Source organism: Pseudophryne corroboree, chromosome 6 (assembly GCF_028390025.1).
Source record: "Pseudophryne corroboree isolate aPseCor3 chromosome 6, aPseCor3.hap2, whole genome shotgun sequence".
Taxonomy (NCBI): domain Eukaryota; kingdom Metazoa; phylum Chordata; class Amphibia; order Anura; family Myobatrachidae; genus Pseudophryne; species Pseudophryne corroboree.
In genome coordinates this window covers 649,982,344-649,999,232 of record NC_086449.1, presented here as the reverse complement: position 1 = coordinate 649,999,232, position 16,889 = coordinate 649,982,344, and the positions used below count along the sequence as shown (strand labels likewise).

Below are 16,889 nucleotides of genomic sequence, written 5' to 3'. Positions count from 1 at the left end.
GTACCACAAACAGTGTGGAATAGTAACCCCGTCCTTGTTGAAGTAGGGGCACCTTGACTATCACCTGCTGGGAATACAGCTTGTGAATTGCCTCTAGCACAGCCTCCCTGCCTGAGGGAGTTGTCGGCAAGGCAGATTTGAGGAAACGGCGGGGGGGAGACGCCTCGAATTCCAGCCTGTACCCCTGAGATACTACTTGAAGGATCCAGGGATCCACCTGTGAGCGAGCCCACTGATCGCTGAAATTTTTGAGGCGGCCCCCCACCGTACCTGGCTACGCCTGTGGAGCCCCCGCGTCATGCGGTGGACTCAGAGGAAGCGGGGGAAGAATTTTGATTCTGGGAACTGGCTGACTGGTGCAGTTTTTTCCCTCTTCCCTCGTCTCTGTGCAGAAAGGAAGCGCCTTTGACCCGCTTGCTTTACTGAAGCCGAAAGGACTGTACCTGATAATACAGTGCTTTCTTAGGCTGTGAGGAAACCTGAGGTAAAAAATTTTCCTTCCCAGCTGTTGCTGTGGATACGAGGTCCCAGAGACCATCCCCAAACAATTCCTCACCCTTATAAGGCTCTATGTGCCTTTTAAAGTCAGCATCACCTGTCCAGTGTCGGGTCTCTAATACCCTCCTGACAGAATGGACATTGCATTAATTCTGGATGCCAGCCGGCAAAATATCCCTCTGTGCATCCCTCATATATAAGACGACGTCTTATGTTCGCAAAATAGTATCCCTGTTTGACAGGGTTACAGACCACGCTGCAGCAGCACTATCTGCAGGTCTCAGTCTAGTACCTGAGTGTGTAAATACAGACTTCAGGATAGCCTCCTGCTTTTTATCAGCAGGTACCTTCAAAGTGGCCGTATCCTAAGACGGCAGTGCCACCTTTTTTGACAAACGTGTGAGCGCCTTATCCACCCTAGGGGATATCTCCCAGCGTAACTTATCCTCTGGCGGGAAAAGGTACGCCATCAGTAACTTTTTAGAAATTACCAGTTTCTTATCGGGGGAACCCACGCTTTTTCACACTTCATTCACTCATTAGATGGGGGAACAAAACACTGCCTGCTTTTTCTCCCCAAATATAAAACCCTTTTTTAGTGGTACTTGGGTTAATGTCAGAAATGTGTAACACATTTTTTATTGCCGGGATCATGTAACGGATGTTCCTAGTGGATTGTGTATATGTCTCAACCTTGTCGACACTGGAGTCAGACTCCGCGTCGACATCTGTGTCTGCCATCTGAGGGAGCGGGCGTTTTTGAGCCCCTGATGGCCTTTGAGACGCCTGGGCAGGCGCGGGCTGAGAAGCCGGCTGTCCCATAGCTGTTACGTCATCCAGCCTTTTATGTAAGGAGTTGACACTGTCGGTTAATACCTTCCACCTATCCATCCACTCTGGTGTCGGCCCACAGGGGGCGACATCCCATTTATCGGCATCTGCTCCGCCTCCACATAAGCCTCCTCATCAAACATGTCGACACAGCCGTACCGACACACCGCACACACACAGGGAATGCTCTGACTGAGGACAGGACCCCACACAGCCCTTTGGGGAGACAGAGAGAGAGTATGCCAGCACACACCAGAGTGCTATATAATGTAGGGATAAACACTATCACTGAGTGAATTTTCCCCAATAGCTGCTTGTATAAACAATATTGCGCCTAAATTTAGTGCCCCCCCTCTCTTTTTAACCCTTTGAGCCTGAAAACTACAGGGGAGAGCCCGGGGAGCTGTCTTCCAGCTACACTGTGAAGAGAAAATGGCGCCAGTGTGCCGAGGGATATAGCTCCGCCCTTTTTTTTGCGGACTTTTCTCCCGCTTTTTTATGGATTCTGGCAGGGGTAATTATCACATATATAGCCTCTGGGGCTATATATTGTGATTATTTTGCCAGCCAAGGTGTTTTTATTGCTGCTCAGGCGCCCCCCCCCCAGCGCCCTGCACCCTCAGTGATTGGAGTGTGAAGTGTGTATGAGGAGCAATGGCGCACAGCTGCAGTGCTGTGCGCTACCTTGGTGAAGACTGAAGTCTTCTGCCGCCGATTTTCCGGACCATCTTCATGCTTCTGGCTCTGTAAGGGGGACGGCGGCGCGGCTCCGGGAACGAACACCAAGGACGGGTCCTGCGGTCGATCCCTCTGGAGCTAATGGTGTCCAGTAGCCTAAGAAGCCCAAGCTAGCTGCAAGCAGGTAGGTTCGCTTCTTCTCCCCTTAGTCCCTCGTTGCAGTGAGCCTGTTGCCAGCAGGTCTCACTGTAAAATAAAAAACCTAACATATACTTTCTTTCTAGGAGCTCAGGAGAGCCCCTAGTGTGCATCCAGCTCGGCCGGGCACAGAAATCTAACTGAGGTCTGGAGGAGGGGCATAGAGGGAGGAGCCAGTGCACACCAGATAGTACCCAATCTTTCTTTTAGAGTGCCCAGTCTCCTGCGGAGCCCGTCTATTCCCCATGGTCCTTACGGAGTTCCCAGCATCCACTAGGACGTCAGAGAAAAAATGGTATCCCTATCTAGGGTATCAAGGTCAGCTGACAAGGTATCTGTCCAAGCTGCAACTGCACTACACACCCATGCCGATGCTATTGCCGGTCTGAGCAAAGCACCGGTATGCGCATAAATAGACTTTAAAGTAGTTTCCTGTCTGCGATCCGCAGGATCCTTGAGGGCTGCCGTGTCCGGAGACGGTAGCGCCACTTTCTTGGACAGGTGTGTTAAAGCCTTGTCCACCCTGGGTGAGGATTCCCAACGTACCCTGTCTTGTGCAGGGAAAGGATACGCCATAAGAATCCTCTTGGGAATCGGCAGTTTTTTATCTGGAGTTTCCCAAGCTTTTTCAAATAACTCGTTAAGCTCATGGGATGGGGGAAAGGTTACCTCAGGTTTCTTTTCCTTATACATGCGCACCCTCGTGTCAGGGACCGAGGGGTCATCTGTGATATGCAAAACATCTTTTATTGCAAGAATCATATAATGAATACTTTTGGCCACCCTTGGGTGTAACTTCGCCTCATCGTAGTTGACACTGGAGTCAGAATCCGTGTCGGTATCAGTGTCTGCTATTTGGGATAGGGGACGTTTCTGAGACCCAGAAGGGCCCGGTGACCCAGCCGAAGCCATGGATTGACTCCCTGCTTTTTCCCTGGACTCTGCTTTGTCCGATCTCTTATGTAACAAGGTCACATTTGCATTTAAAACATTCCACATGTCCATCCAATCATGAGTCGGCGTTGCCGACGGAGACACCACAATCATCTGCTCCACCTCCTCCTTAGCTGAGCCTTCCGCATCAGACATGCCGACACACTCGTACCGACACCCCCACAGGGATATAGTTATAAGGAGACAGTTCCCCAATAAGGCCCTTTGGAGAGACAGAGAGCGAGTATGCCAGCACACACCCAGCGCCAACTGACACTGGAAAATAAACTCCCAGATAATAGCGCTTTTTATATTAATCACTGTGTTAATACACTCACTGCGCCTTACAAGTGCCCCCCCCCCCCTTCTCTTTTCAGCCCTGTGTCACAGTGTTCAGCAGGGGAGATACCGGGGAGCCAGCTTCTCTGCAGATCTCTGTGGAGAAAATGGCGCTGGTTAGTGCTGAGGGACCAAGCTCCGCCCCCTCCAGCGGCGGGCTTCTGGTACCGCTCAATCTCAAAACTGGTGGGGGATTTAAAGAATAACTGCCTCCGCAGTGCCTATTATAATGCCAGATATAGAGGTTATTATTGCTGCCCAGGGCACCCCCCCCCTGCGCCCTGCACCCATCAGTGCCCGCTAGTGTGTGTAGTGTGTGGGAGCAATGGCGCGCAGCGTTACCGCTGCGCGCTTACCTCAGTGAAAATCTGAAGTCTTCTGCCGCCTTGAAGTCTTCTTTTCTTCTTATACTCACCCGGCTTCAATCTTCCGGCTCTGTGAGGAGGAAGGCGGCGCGGCTCTGGGACAAACGGCGGGGGGAGCTAATGGTGTCCAGTAGCCTAAGAAGCAGAGCCTATCACTTAAGTAGGTCTGCTTCTCTCTCCTCAGTCCCACGATGCAGGGAGCCTGTTGCCAGCAGTGCTCCCTGAAAACAAAAAACCTAACAAAATTCTTTTTCAGAGAAACTCAGGAGAGCTCCCCTGTAGTGCACCCAATCTCCTCTGAGCACAGGATCTAACTGAGGTCTAAAGGAGGGGCATAGAGGGAGGAGCCAGTGCACATCCATTCTAAAGTTCTTTATAGTGCCCATGTCTCTGCGGAGCCCGTCTATACCCCATGGTCCTTACGGAGTCCCCAGCATCCTCTAGGACGTAAGAGAAAACAATCACATTGCTCCCTACATAAATCATGTTGCTCCACACATAAATCAATCACATTTCTCCCCACATAAATCCTATTGCTCCCCACATGAATTATTCATTGTTCCCCCCATAAGTCCATAAATGCTTATTCTCCCTACATAAATCCTATTGAAATCCTATTGTTCCCCACATGAGAAATAAAATAACAAATATCAGCTGTCCTCCTCCCTGTCCCTCAGTGGCGAGGGGTTGTTCATAGTGGATTGCTGCGAATACTGAGCAGCAGGCGGTCGGGCAGGTGTGTATGTGGGTGGGCAAGGAAAGCTGTGGATGCAGGCAGGAACTGAAAGATGTGTATGCAGGCGGGTGGGCTGGCTGGGTGGTGAGACGCGGCGGCTGTGACCTATAATATCACATCATTTCCAAGGCATAGGTCATGGGCAGAGCATAACTGATCCTCTAATACCCCTTTCACACCGCAGCTTGTACCCGGTAATTGCCGTTTTTACTGTCTTCCTAAACGGTTCGAGCTGCGATGTGAAAGGGTCACCTTCAATTTACCGTTTACAAAATACCGGTATTTTGAAACGGTAAAAAAGCAGGGTCCTACCCGTTTCAGACCCATTTCATTGTGCAGTGTGAAAGGGTCTGAAACGGTATTTGTAAGCCCCAGAAGGTGATAGGCTGTCTCCATGTGTGATGTCACCAGGCAGAAGCAGGAAATAAACATTTAAAATGACAACTACTGTTTTGTATGGGTGAAACGGCTTCAGTGTGAAAGGTACCAAAACGGTAATGAAATGGTAATATACTGGTTACAACATGCGATGTGAAGGGGGTTTAACTGCTCAGACCCGTTTTAAGAACCGTTTAAAGAACCGTTTCAAAAGCAGGTTTTGCGATTTGAAAGCAGCATTAGAAGAACCCGGGCCAACAGTTCACTCTGAAGGTGCAGGAAGCTGCTCTGGCTCCGCGGCACACCTTGCAACTGGTTACGGCACACTGGTTGAAAAAGCCTGCGATAGGGGCTAGGTCGGTATAGCAAGCAAAGATGACTGTGCTTGCCATACTGGCTTTGTACGATTTTGGCTAAGAGTCAATTCTGACTATCTTTTATACTAGATGGACTGTGCCGGCAAGTCAATTTTGACTATCTTGCGATACCGACCTCGTGGGACCGCGCATCATGATCGCAAGGTGACTTTCACCTTGCGAGCTGCACTAACTTTCTTTGCGATTTTGACTATATAGTCAATATCGCCAAAAAATAAAAATTCTCACCATGTGTACACACCTTTAGCTTGTAAAACAAACAACAGTGTTGCAATGTCTATATTCTGTACACACAAGGGAAATCAGAACTTTAGTGCCAGGCCAGCCCTGGATGCACAACCCACTCATGTAAGAGGTTGTCTTCTATGTGTAGAGATATGTTAGTCACATACTGTATGTATTTCTCTGAGCAGCTCCAGAAAGCTGTGTAGTGCAGAAGGAAACCAGTAGCATGTGCAGTATGTGTGCGATCATTCAATGCATGGGTGGGGGAAACTGGCCTAATAACATCATTGCAGGCTGTGTATCTGCAGTACAACAGAAACTGAGGCCTGTATAGAAAGTTTCGCTGACTGCAACCTCTACCCTGCTCCTCACCTGCACCACTACATCCACCCAACCTGGTCGGAATCGGATCTTACACTCGAGCCGTCTCCCCTCCATATCAGTGCACGGTAGCCTCTGTCTCTCACGACCCTGCCCGCTGCTGTAGCTCACACTAACTTGTGTGTTGTTTTGACTTGTGACAACAAGCAGTGGCCGTGCTGCGAATGGGCGGGGTGAGACGTCTGATAGGTGCGGGGTAACCAGATCATTTTGTACTGACCAATCAGAGACGTGATGGTGTCGTCGCTCCCCAGTCAAACTCAGTCGCCGCACGAATATGCGTGTGCTTGCTGCAGCTGCCAGATGACAAGTGTCACCTCAGGGTGCTCATTGCTCAATATACTGTACATTATTTACTATCACATGTAAACAAGAGCATGGCTGGGCATGAACATTACATTATAATATACATGGTGATTATATTGTTTCTAAATATGCTATTCCTATATATTATAGCTTATTTATTTTGTCTGATGTCATGCATATGATTCAATTAAAGAAAATCGCCTTGAGAAAAAGCATAAACCACAAGCAGAGCACCGCACCCATGTTCATATTAGCAAGAATCTGATTGGTATGGCAGCATCTTCTATAAACCCGCACTTTAGTAAATATATCCCGAGGTGCCTGGAGTTTGCAGTTCCTGTACATGTCACTATGGGGGTCATTTTGACCCGATCGCACGCTGCAGTTTATCGCAGCGGTGCGATCAGGTCAGAACTGCGCCGGCGCATGCCAGACAGCTGAAGGCAGAGGCGGTCGCTGGGCAGAACAGCGGTGTTTGCCCGCCGTTTCGTGGGCGCGGTCCGGCCAAGGCAGGCGTGGCCGGACCAAACGGGGGGCGGGCCGAATCGGCTGCGTGACGTCACACGCAGCTGCTGCGGGCCGAGGAGCGATGAGTAGCTCCTGGCCAGCACGCTAAAGCTGTGCTGGTCGGGAGCTACTCTTGAACTGCAAAGTGCGATGCCTTTGCACTTCTGTGGGGGGGGGGCGCGCACTGACATGCGGGGCGAGATAGCCCTGTGCTGGGCGTCCCCCCCGCATGTCAGTGTGAATGATCATAGCTGCGATCAGAGCACAGCTACGATCATCTTGGAATGACCCTCTATATTCTTTTCATGAACCGCGAGTTTCATTTTCAAGATACTACTTCTGTTAACAGTTTGTTTTCACTCCAGATATACATTTATTTACTCACAATTTCTATTTATTATTTTTAGATAAAATGGTCACATTATTTTACCAAGCCATGATAATCCCAAATAACACTCATGAAATTATGGGGCTAAGTAAGGGGCCCTACTCATTTGACGATGCGCCGCCGAGGTGCCCGACGGCCGAAACGGCCGACGAGCGACCCGGCGGCGGGGGGGGCAGTGACGGGGGGAGTGAATTTTCTTCACTCCCCCCGTCACGCGGCTGCATTGAAGTGCAGGCAAATATGGACGAGATCGTCCATATTGGCCTGCATGCACAGCCGACGGGAGACCAGCGATGAACGAGCGCGGGGACGCGCATCGTTCATCGCTGGAGTCTCCACACTGAAAGATATGAACGAGTTCTCGTTCATTTATGAACGAGATCGTTCATATCTTTCAGAAAATCGGCCAGTGTGTAGGGCCTATAAGACCTGATCGCTGCTGTGCGTTTTCGCACAGTGGGCGATCAGGTCTGAACTGCGCATGCATAAGCACCGGGGAGCGCTGGGCGGCGAAGGGATGGTGCGAAAAATCCGATCGCACTGGCGATCGCAAGAAGATTGACAGGAAGAGGGCGTTTGTGGGTGGCAATTGACCATTTCTAGGGCATTTCCGTAAGGGTGGTCTTTAGTATGCCGACTGTCGGGATCCCGGCCGCCGGCATACCATACCACACCCTTTTCGTAAAAATGCAGGAGGGACCCGGTGTTTTGTGGGAGGATTTGTGACGTCAACTCCGGCCCCGGCTGAGTAAGTCCTGGGCTGTGCAGAGACTGCACAAACTTCTGTTTGTGCAGCTCTCCTTCACATGCGATTGCACACCTGCACAGCGACTTCCCCCTCCCCCTGTAGGCGACGACTACCTGATCGCAGGGATGCAAAAAATGCACCATAGCGATCAGGTTTGAATTACCCCCTTTAGTAGAATGGGATTTACTGTGTCGGTCTGAGACGATTTTTTACTACAAACATTAAAAACTTTTTATATATACAAATAAACTGCGCCAGCGGTATTTGTATATTTTGAACTTTATCAATGTGAACAGTAAATATTCACATTTGGGACCATATTTGACAAATAACATGTTATGCTTGAGTTATTAACAAAGGAAATGACTGCTCAGTCAGTATACAATAATATATAGGCTACTCTTCTGTGTGTATTCTTTTGGCAATGAACAGCAAGCCCAACAAGACTGTAATGTAAAGGCAATAGAAACTACCCAATTCAGATGTAAGCATTTATATTAAATACATCTTTATGTGCTAATATATGCTTTATATGTTAAATGTATATAAACTAAGATTACATATGTGACTTATCCATTGTGTATCTGTATAGTGTCACCATATGTCACAGTACAGAATCTGCTGTACCGTACATTTATTTCTAGTGATCATGATGGTGAGCTGCTGTATGTTACTTCAGTCTGATAAATCACTAGATAATAAAAAATGGAGATTATGTTTGTACAAATACAGAAAAGAGTCTGGTATTTGGCTCTTCAGTGTCATCACACCAAGGGGAGGAACTTGGAGGCACATTGCCTCAGTGGCGGATCTAGACTTAACTTTTAGGGGGGGCAGTTTAAGAATGATGAGTCCTCCCCCTAATCATAGCTCCTCCCACTTACAAATGCCCCTCCCATTCGCTTCTAAAATTTTCAATTGTTGCCATTACTAATAAAATGTTGCCAGTTAGTGGAGAGAACCCTGCGCACTGGTGATACAGACTGGCGAATCGCCATTCCTGCATGCATCTGCACATTCGTAGATCACACATGCACAATCGTGCAAGCCAGATTTGGACTACCAGTCCACTTTCAGAGAGAAAAAAGTGAAATACATTTATTTTAGCAGGAAAAAAAGCTTTATATAAATACAAATTTCTTTTAATAGATCCTGTGATGGCATCAGTAATAGGACAACAATGGTATACATTATAGCACATGGTTTGAGCCGAAATTCATATTACAGTACACTCTATTAGCCAAAATTCACATTATAGCATGCAAAATGAGCCGAAATTCACATTATAGCACACAGAATGAGCCGAAATTCACATTATAGCACACAGAATGAGCCAAAAGTCACATTATAGCACGCAGAATGAGCCGAAATTCACATTATAGCACACAGAATGAGCCAAAAGTCACATTATAGCACACAGACTGAGCCGAAATTGACATTATAGCACGCAGAATGAGCCGAAATTCACATTATAGCACACAGAATAAGCCAAAAGTCACATTATAGCACACAGAATGAGCCAAAAGTCACATTATAGCACGCAGAATGAGCCAAAAGTCACATTATAGCACGCAGAATGAGCCAAAAGTCACATTATAGCACGCAGAATGAGCCAAAAGTCACATTATAGCACGCAGAATGATCCGAAATTCACATTATAGCACATAGAATGAGCTGAAATTCACATTATAGCACACAGAATGATCCAAAATTCACATTATAGCAAACAGAATGAGCCGAAATTCACATTATAGCACATAGAATGAGCCGAAATTCACATTATAGCACACAGAATGAGCCAAAATTCACATTATGCCACATGGAATGAGACAAAATTCAGGGAGAGTGACAGCAGGGACATATGGACAGGGAGAAAGAGAGAGAGAGACAGAGGGTGGGATGAAGAGAGGTAAGGGTGGAGGGAAAGGGGGGGTGGTCGGAGAGGGAAAGAAAGAAAGAGACGAGGAAGGGTGCAGAGGGAAAGGGGGGGGGGGGAGATAGCAAGAGGGGGAAGAAAGAGACGGAAGGGTGGAGAGGGGGGGGGGACCACATCTGACTGAGACCTATATTTGATAAACTGTATTTTTAGAGTTAGGATGAAAACTAGAATGTACTCACCCTGGGAGGGAGCTGGCAGCCGGGGAGGAAGGAAGTCCAACGGGACGATCCGCGGCTGAATATTGTACAGTGGCTGCTGGTCTCGGGGGAGGGGCCAGCCACCAGGCGGGAAGATCAGAGTCATTGATGCTCAGGGAGGAGTTGAATCTGTGTGAGAGCAGCTGCTGATGGGAAGTGTCCTAATCTCCCGCCCGGTAGCCCAACGAGCCCCTATCACCACAGTACTGCTACAGCCCCCCCCCCCCAGAGTGCAGGTGCCAGCATCGCAGTGGGGTAATCACAACTGTGCACCTCCGGAGCAGAGCTGAATAGCTTACCCCTGCTGCTGGATGAAAGAAATTATAATCTCTTATCTTCTTTCGTCCAGCAGCAGGGGTAAGCTATTCAGCTCTGCTCCGGAGGTGCACAGTTGTGATTACCTCACTGCGATGTCGGCACCTGCAATCTCTATCTAATTTGAATGTCCGTGTGCCTCAAACCAACCTTCCTTAGTCTCATTCGGCTCCTCTCCCAGCACACCACAGTGACTGATGGTGCAGGAGAGGAGACTTTGGTGAATGCGCTGGAGCTCCGGCACCCGGCAGCTGTCCAATGTGCTCAGTCTGACATGACCCGAGCCGGAAGCAGCTGGCGTCACATGTTAAACTGCCCTGTAATGGGGTCCCCTGCGGAGAGCAGCATGTGTCGGGTGGACGGGTAGCCGCAGCAGAGAGTGCGTGATGTCACTCACTGAGCCCTCCTGAGTTTGGCGCACAATGTCGGGCCGGCCCTGCGCTTATGATCATCGCGCGGGACCCGGCCATCCATCCCGGCGCCAGTATGTTTAGGGGGGGCGTTCGCCCTAATCGCCCTCCGCTAAATCCGCCACTGCATTGCCTATGGTCAGCTATTTTCTAACACATTTTTCCCCCCAAAGAAACCATTTCCAATAAAATAAGCAAAGTTGTAAATCATTTAATATTAAGCAAGAGGTCACATTTTATAAGGTCTGCATATTTAAAATCAGTTCCTAAATTCTATAATCAGTGGGGCTCTGTGTACTAATTCAACGATATTCTGAATATGTAATAACCAATTTAAATTATCTTTAGCTAGTTACAGAAACACATAGGTAAAAATAACATACCTCTATGCTGCGGATTTGCCAGCATATTCCACATTTTATCAACATTTCAGTCATCACAGCACTTTCTCTAAGGAACAGTAGCCAGTAATCTGGGACAGCATGCACACAGCTGACTTATATAAAGGAGAGCAGATAAAATTACATTATGCCCTCTTGTTGGTTGGTGCAAGCTATTGTGCAGCCTATATCAAAGAAATTACACAATTCTATTTCCATTAGCTGAAAGAATGGCCTGTCCTGCAGATAAAACAGCTCATCTCTTATTATTCTTGATGGTCACCAATGAAGTATTAAGATAAAGGTAGAAGCTCTGAGGTTTCCCTGGAGGGATTTTCTGTAAACAAATGGATAATTTCATCAAATTTTTAGTACAAGAGCAGAGTGGATGTGACAGTACAGAAGTTAGAGAACAGGACTGCAAACAGAAAAACTGAACATTCTGTCTGATCAAAATTACATGTCAAAGGAGTAATATTCTGAAAAGTTATTGACTCTGAAATCAATAGGTGTAATTTTTGTGTCAATTAAAATGTGGGCACTATTGTGTCGTGATACTAAGACAGTTGCCCATCAAACATATTTTAATACCAAGGGGGAAATTTAATTAAAAGCTATGGCTGTAAGCTGCCAGCGTTTGGACTCTTTCTGCGCAACTCACAGCCAAAACATCACAGATTTTCCTTTGACACAAATATAGGTATGCAGAAAAACCTGTGATGTTCTGCCATATTCACAGATAATTGAATTGCCATGCAATAATTGTAACCCTTTCATTATTCAATTTAATAATGCTCTTGAGGCAGACTAAGCGGACTAATTCAATTGTGCCCAATAAATATTTGCAAGAAAAAAATGGACTTTGTCGCATTTTTTATTTTCTCATATGTCCTAGGATGCTGGGGTCCATTTCAGTACCATGGGGTATAGACGGTTCCGCAGGAGCCATGGGCACTTTAAGACTTTTTCAGAGTGTGAACTGGCTCCTCCCTCTATGCCCCTCCTCCAGACCTCAGTTTAGAAAAAGTGCCCGGGAAGACTGGTCGCACTCTAGTGGAGCTCTACAGAGTTCTGCTAAAATACTGTACTTAGGTTTTTTATTTTACAGGAAGACTGCTGGCAACAGCCTCCCTGCTTCGTGGGACTTAGGGGGAGAAGCAGGAACCAACTTCCTATGTAGTTTCATGGTTCTGCTTCTGCTGGCAGGACACCATTAGCTCCTGAAGGGTACTGAACACTAGCTGCGGCTATGCGCTCACTCCCACAGCACGTCGTCACCCCCCTAACAAAGCCAGAAGTTTGAAGACTGGTGAGTAGTGTTACCGATGATCTGCAGAGAGGGACCTCCGGTCATCGTGACGGCATAAGGTACCGCGCAGCGAGCGGGAATGCTGCGCGAACATGCTCTCAGTCTCCACTTACACAGTGCCCAGCGGGGCGCCCTGAGCAGCATGAACCTACTCTCACTGGCAAAAGGTAGCATACTTTGTTTTTTTCAGGGTCCTACACCCCCGCCAGTATAAATATTGTATGTGAAGCCTGAGGGGAAGCGCGCCATTACAGGGGGCGGAGCTTCTTCCTCAGGCAGCCAGCACACTTGTCTGCGCCATTTCCTCCCAGCGGCAGCAGGGGAAGACACGCTGATCCTCCCCTCCACATCTGAACAAGTATCAGGGTGCAAGAAGGGGGGGGGGGGCGAGTGTAATATTTAGGTGCTCAAACCTATTGTTGACAATAAGGTCTCTGTGTGTAAAAGACGATACACAGGGATTTTTTAATTTGGCGCTGAGCTGTGAGCTGGCAATTCCTTTCTGTGTTCCTCTGACAGATTTTACTGTGGGTCTGTCTCCAGTAGCCCCCCGGAATGTCTGTGGTGTGATTTTGCACGTGTGTGACATGTCTGAGGCAGGGAGCTCTTCCCCTGAGGAAGCCATTTTAGGGACACAAGGATGTAATGTGGTGGCGCTGCCGTTGCAGCATGAGCCTGAGTGGGTGAAAGAATTACGTGATAGTGTGAGTCATATTAGTAGTGTCAAAGTCGAAAAATATAGCGACCTATGATGCCTTGTACTAACCCCATGCGCTTGCCCGCTGCACGTGCACATTCTCTCCCGTGCGTGCGCATATTCGCAGTTGCGTGATGGCGCCTCCACGGTCGTGCGCTCAGGCGCGTGGTATGTGCATTTACGGTAGAGTTTGTGTGCGTCTGGTGGGCGACTCGATCGTTACATATTTATTCCAAATAATGTATTTTATAGGTAATATTCCCTTTAATAATATCTGTAAGTATGATTAGTGTAACTTGTTCAGGGACAGAGAGATTCCTCTTTGCATGCTGGGAGGGCTCAGACAAAGGTTGGAGGGTAGTGTATGGTGTCCAGCTGTGGGGTATTGAAGGGGTGTTGTGCATATGATAGTTGGGAGGGATTCGCATAGTTCCTGCTCATGGTTATGCACAGAAGTAGAAAATAAGATTAATTGCATTCCAAATAAATTACACATAAGTGCAGGGTAGGTAAATGGAATTCAGTCATTTCTTTCCCACAGACTGAATACAATAGCCTTATTTACACTAAGCTTTGAGATTCTATGAAGAGGGCTTACACCTTTGTTTATGAATAGAACCAGGCTTCTCTCCAGAATAATGAGTGCTGAGTAGTCAGTTGTCTCAACTGAAGGTGGGGTAAACAAAGCCCAGAGACAGAGTTTGTTTGGAAGATCCAAAACAATAGCTTTCCTCAATATAATCAGACAAAGAGGAATTTAGAATACTAACAAGTCCTAGCCATCGCCCACTTCTTGAACTAACCAATGATCCCAGGTGCAGTACATGTCCCACCCCCTAACCAATGGAAAGAGAGCACACAGTATCTATTGTAGTATGTCTTGAGTTAGTAAATAAATATAGCTTGCAATAGGCTTGGTGACACAAGACTCTGCAAGGTTTTCACACTGAAGGCTAGAGCCCTGGTCCAGGTTGCGCCGGCGAAGTCATTTCCACATTGTGTAAGTTTTTCTCTGTAACCAACTTAATCTCTGTTTGTATTTGCCATACTCTCTCTCTCTCTGTTATTTGTTTAGGATTAAGAAACTGTTGTATATTGTATAATTTCAGTTATTCTGTTTAGGTGTTTATGTTAGTGCTGTAGTGTATAAGCTGTAACTGTTTTCCCCTTTTACATACTAAAATCATCTAGATAAAGGTTTTGGAACCTTACAAGGTATTGTGTGTTTATCATTACATTGCTAAGGGTATTCGGAGCGTCTCAATCGCTCAAGCAGCTTTTATATTAACAAGGTTAAGAAGCGTTATATCATTACAGTATAAGTATATCCCATCATTGTGTTGCATACAAGGTTTACTGTGTGTCATCCTGTGAGCATCTGCGCCGCTCGTGTTCCTCTTGAGGGCACAGCGTCCGCTACGCTAGTAGCGTAGCATTACGGTACTCGGACCGCCTATAGCGTGCTCGATACCCAGCGTAAGCCGTGAGCGAACGTGCCGCTCGTATGTCTCGACCACGGCCTAGCGTCTGCTACGCTAAGTGCGTACCCTTACGGTACCCCGTACGCCCATTGCGTACTGAGTCTCTTACCAATATATAGTGAATGTTATAAGATAAATAATTTAACTTTATCAATTGGCGGCTCGTCCATCCTCCACATATCCGCTCTAGCGAACACAAGCAGACTTTATCTGTCAGCAAAGGGCGGGAAGGAGTATCCCTTCGTATCCGTGTTGGTGGTGAGGGATACGGTAGTGCTGACTAGATAAGCGTCTGCATCGCTACGCTGTTGGAGTGCTGGTGGAATCCGGAACCGGAAGGTAAGAACAGTACGCTATTGTCTTTTAAAACTGTTTTATTTTTTGTTTGATACACATTGCGTACGCAACATACGCACACACCTGCATTTTCCATTTGTGTAATTTCCACATCTCGCCTTCCTGTTTGCCATTTATCATTGATAACGTGCTGAGAAAGATTTGTTGCTATTGGTAGTTAAAAGTAAAATAAATACGTAAGGGAGTAATTTGTAAAACACGCACACGGCTTGCCTAAGATACAAGGAAGTTCTGTGTGGTGTTCAGTAAATGATTACAGTTAAAGATCATTTACATTGATATAAACGTGTTAGTTGTGTTTCTGTGGACATATCTTGCCTGCGTACACGTGTCTCTAACAATGGGCGGGACTAGAGTACGCAAGGGCCGACGCACGTAGCGTATATTACGCAACGGAGCATATGGATACGCCCACGTAATACAAATTACACGATAGTATTGTATTAGTAGGCGATACGGAGGCAACGCGATAATAGCGCAAGTCACTCTCAGTGTCCTAAATTTTAGCGTAAATAATCCTTCTCTAGTTGTAACTCCTTTGGGACTAGACTGTGATACTGAATGAAAGGGATTTCTGCGCAGAAACGAAAGTAAAGAGTATATGAGGTGAAAGAGTGTGTGCATATATATATATATAAGTTTCTCATTTTTGGGGTGGAACCACAGGAAATCGAGTTCTCGTGAGGTACATACGTGAAAGTGACAGCACGGTGGCTTGGGAGGCATCCCTTGTTAACACATTAAAATAAGAGCATTAGAGTATAGCAGATTAGGAGGTCTACTGTAGACACAGACCAGGAGGTCACGGACCAGGAGGTCCAGAAACAGACCAGGAGGTCTAGGTACAGCAGACTAGGAAGTCCGCTATAGATAGAGTCAAGAAGCACAACACCAGGAGGGTTGGTGCAATACCCATATAGGCCATTAAGCTCTGGCTGAAGGAATTCGCAGCCACAATTTTCGATTCCACTGGTCGATCCGCACATAAAATTAGTTGCTTATGTGCAGTATGATTGTACCGCATGTAATTGTGTGCATTAGTTTGTAACTTGACCCAGTACCATTTGCGTACGCTAGAGGGGTCATAAACGCTATTTGTACATTCTAACGTGATTTGTGTAATTTTTTTTATTTTAAGGGAGGTTCGCTGGTCACTCAGGAATTCTCCAGCAACTGATATTTACTGGGAAGGGTTAAGTGCTCTTCGGATCACACCCACACGTTCCAGTAAATAGAGGTTCAGGTCGCAGGGGCCCTAGGTTGAGTACGCCAGCGCTAATGCAGTGTGTGGGCATATTGGTCGACGTGGGCGAGTGAGTGGAGGTACTCGGTAAACTTTCACCTTCAGCCTACCCCGGACATCTTGGTTTTTGTAAGGGTTCGCTGAAGACCCTGATTTGAAGGTCAGAGGTAATGAAAGCAACACCTGCAAAGATGGGGGCCAGTTGTTCAGGTAGGGGGCGATCAACCCTGGTCCAGGTTGATTTAGTAAACCGACCAATAGGGTCGGCAAGGTATATCATGTGTGAGAAATACGGTTCACATACAGAGGTTTTGTGCGATGAATGGGAAAGAATGACTGTGCATGACGGGGAAAAGTTCCCATGGGTAGGCAGTTTTAGTCCCGAGGTGTTACAAAATCTAAGGAGAAGGATATGTCTCATTAAATCTGCAAAGAGGCGGATCAAATATTATGGCTGTTTACAGTTATGGCAACGGGAAAGTGAAATACAAGGAGAATTATACAGCTGACTCTCACTTTGGTAAGAAAAATATGGCAACGGGAGAGAAAGTGGTTACAGAGAACGGCACACTGGTGTATGATAAAAATGCACTTAGCAACTGTATTAATAATTATGGTAGTAGCAAATGTAACAATGATAAAAGTAAAACTGTTAAATGTACAACAGTTAACC

General features: G+C 46.9%; 1 protein-coding gene across 2 annotated transcripts in view; it reads right to left on the bottom strand.

Moving 5' to 3' along the window:
• Positions 1–16,889, bottom strand: part of MAT2B (methionine adenosyltransferase 2 non-catalytic beta subunit) — a 199,820-nt gene that overhangs the window by 130,744 nt on the left and 52,187 nt on the right. The window contains exon 1 of one of the 2 annotated variants that reach the window (XM_063928219.1): positions 5,931–6,086. The exons of the other annotated variant lie outside the window; for it this stretch is intronic. Within the exon in view, the coding sequence (XP_063784289.1) occupies positions 5,931–5,996 (66 nt within the window). The 5' untranslated portion in view covers positions 5,997–6,086. Of the gene's footprint in view, positions 1–5,930; positions 6,087–16,889 lie in introns of those variants that run through there. 2 annotated transcript variants of the gene reach the window in all.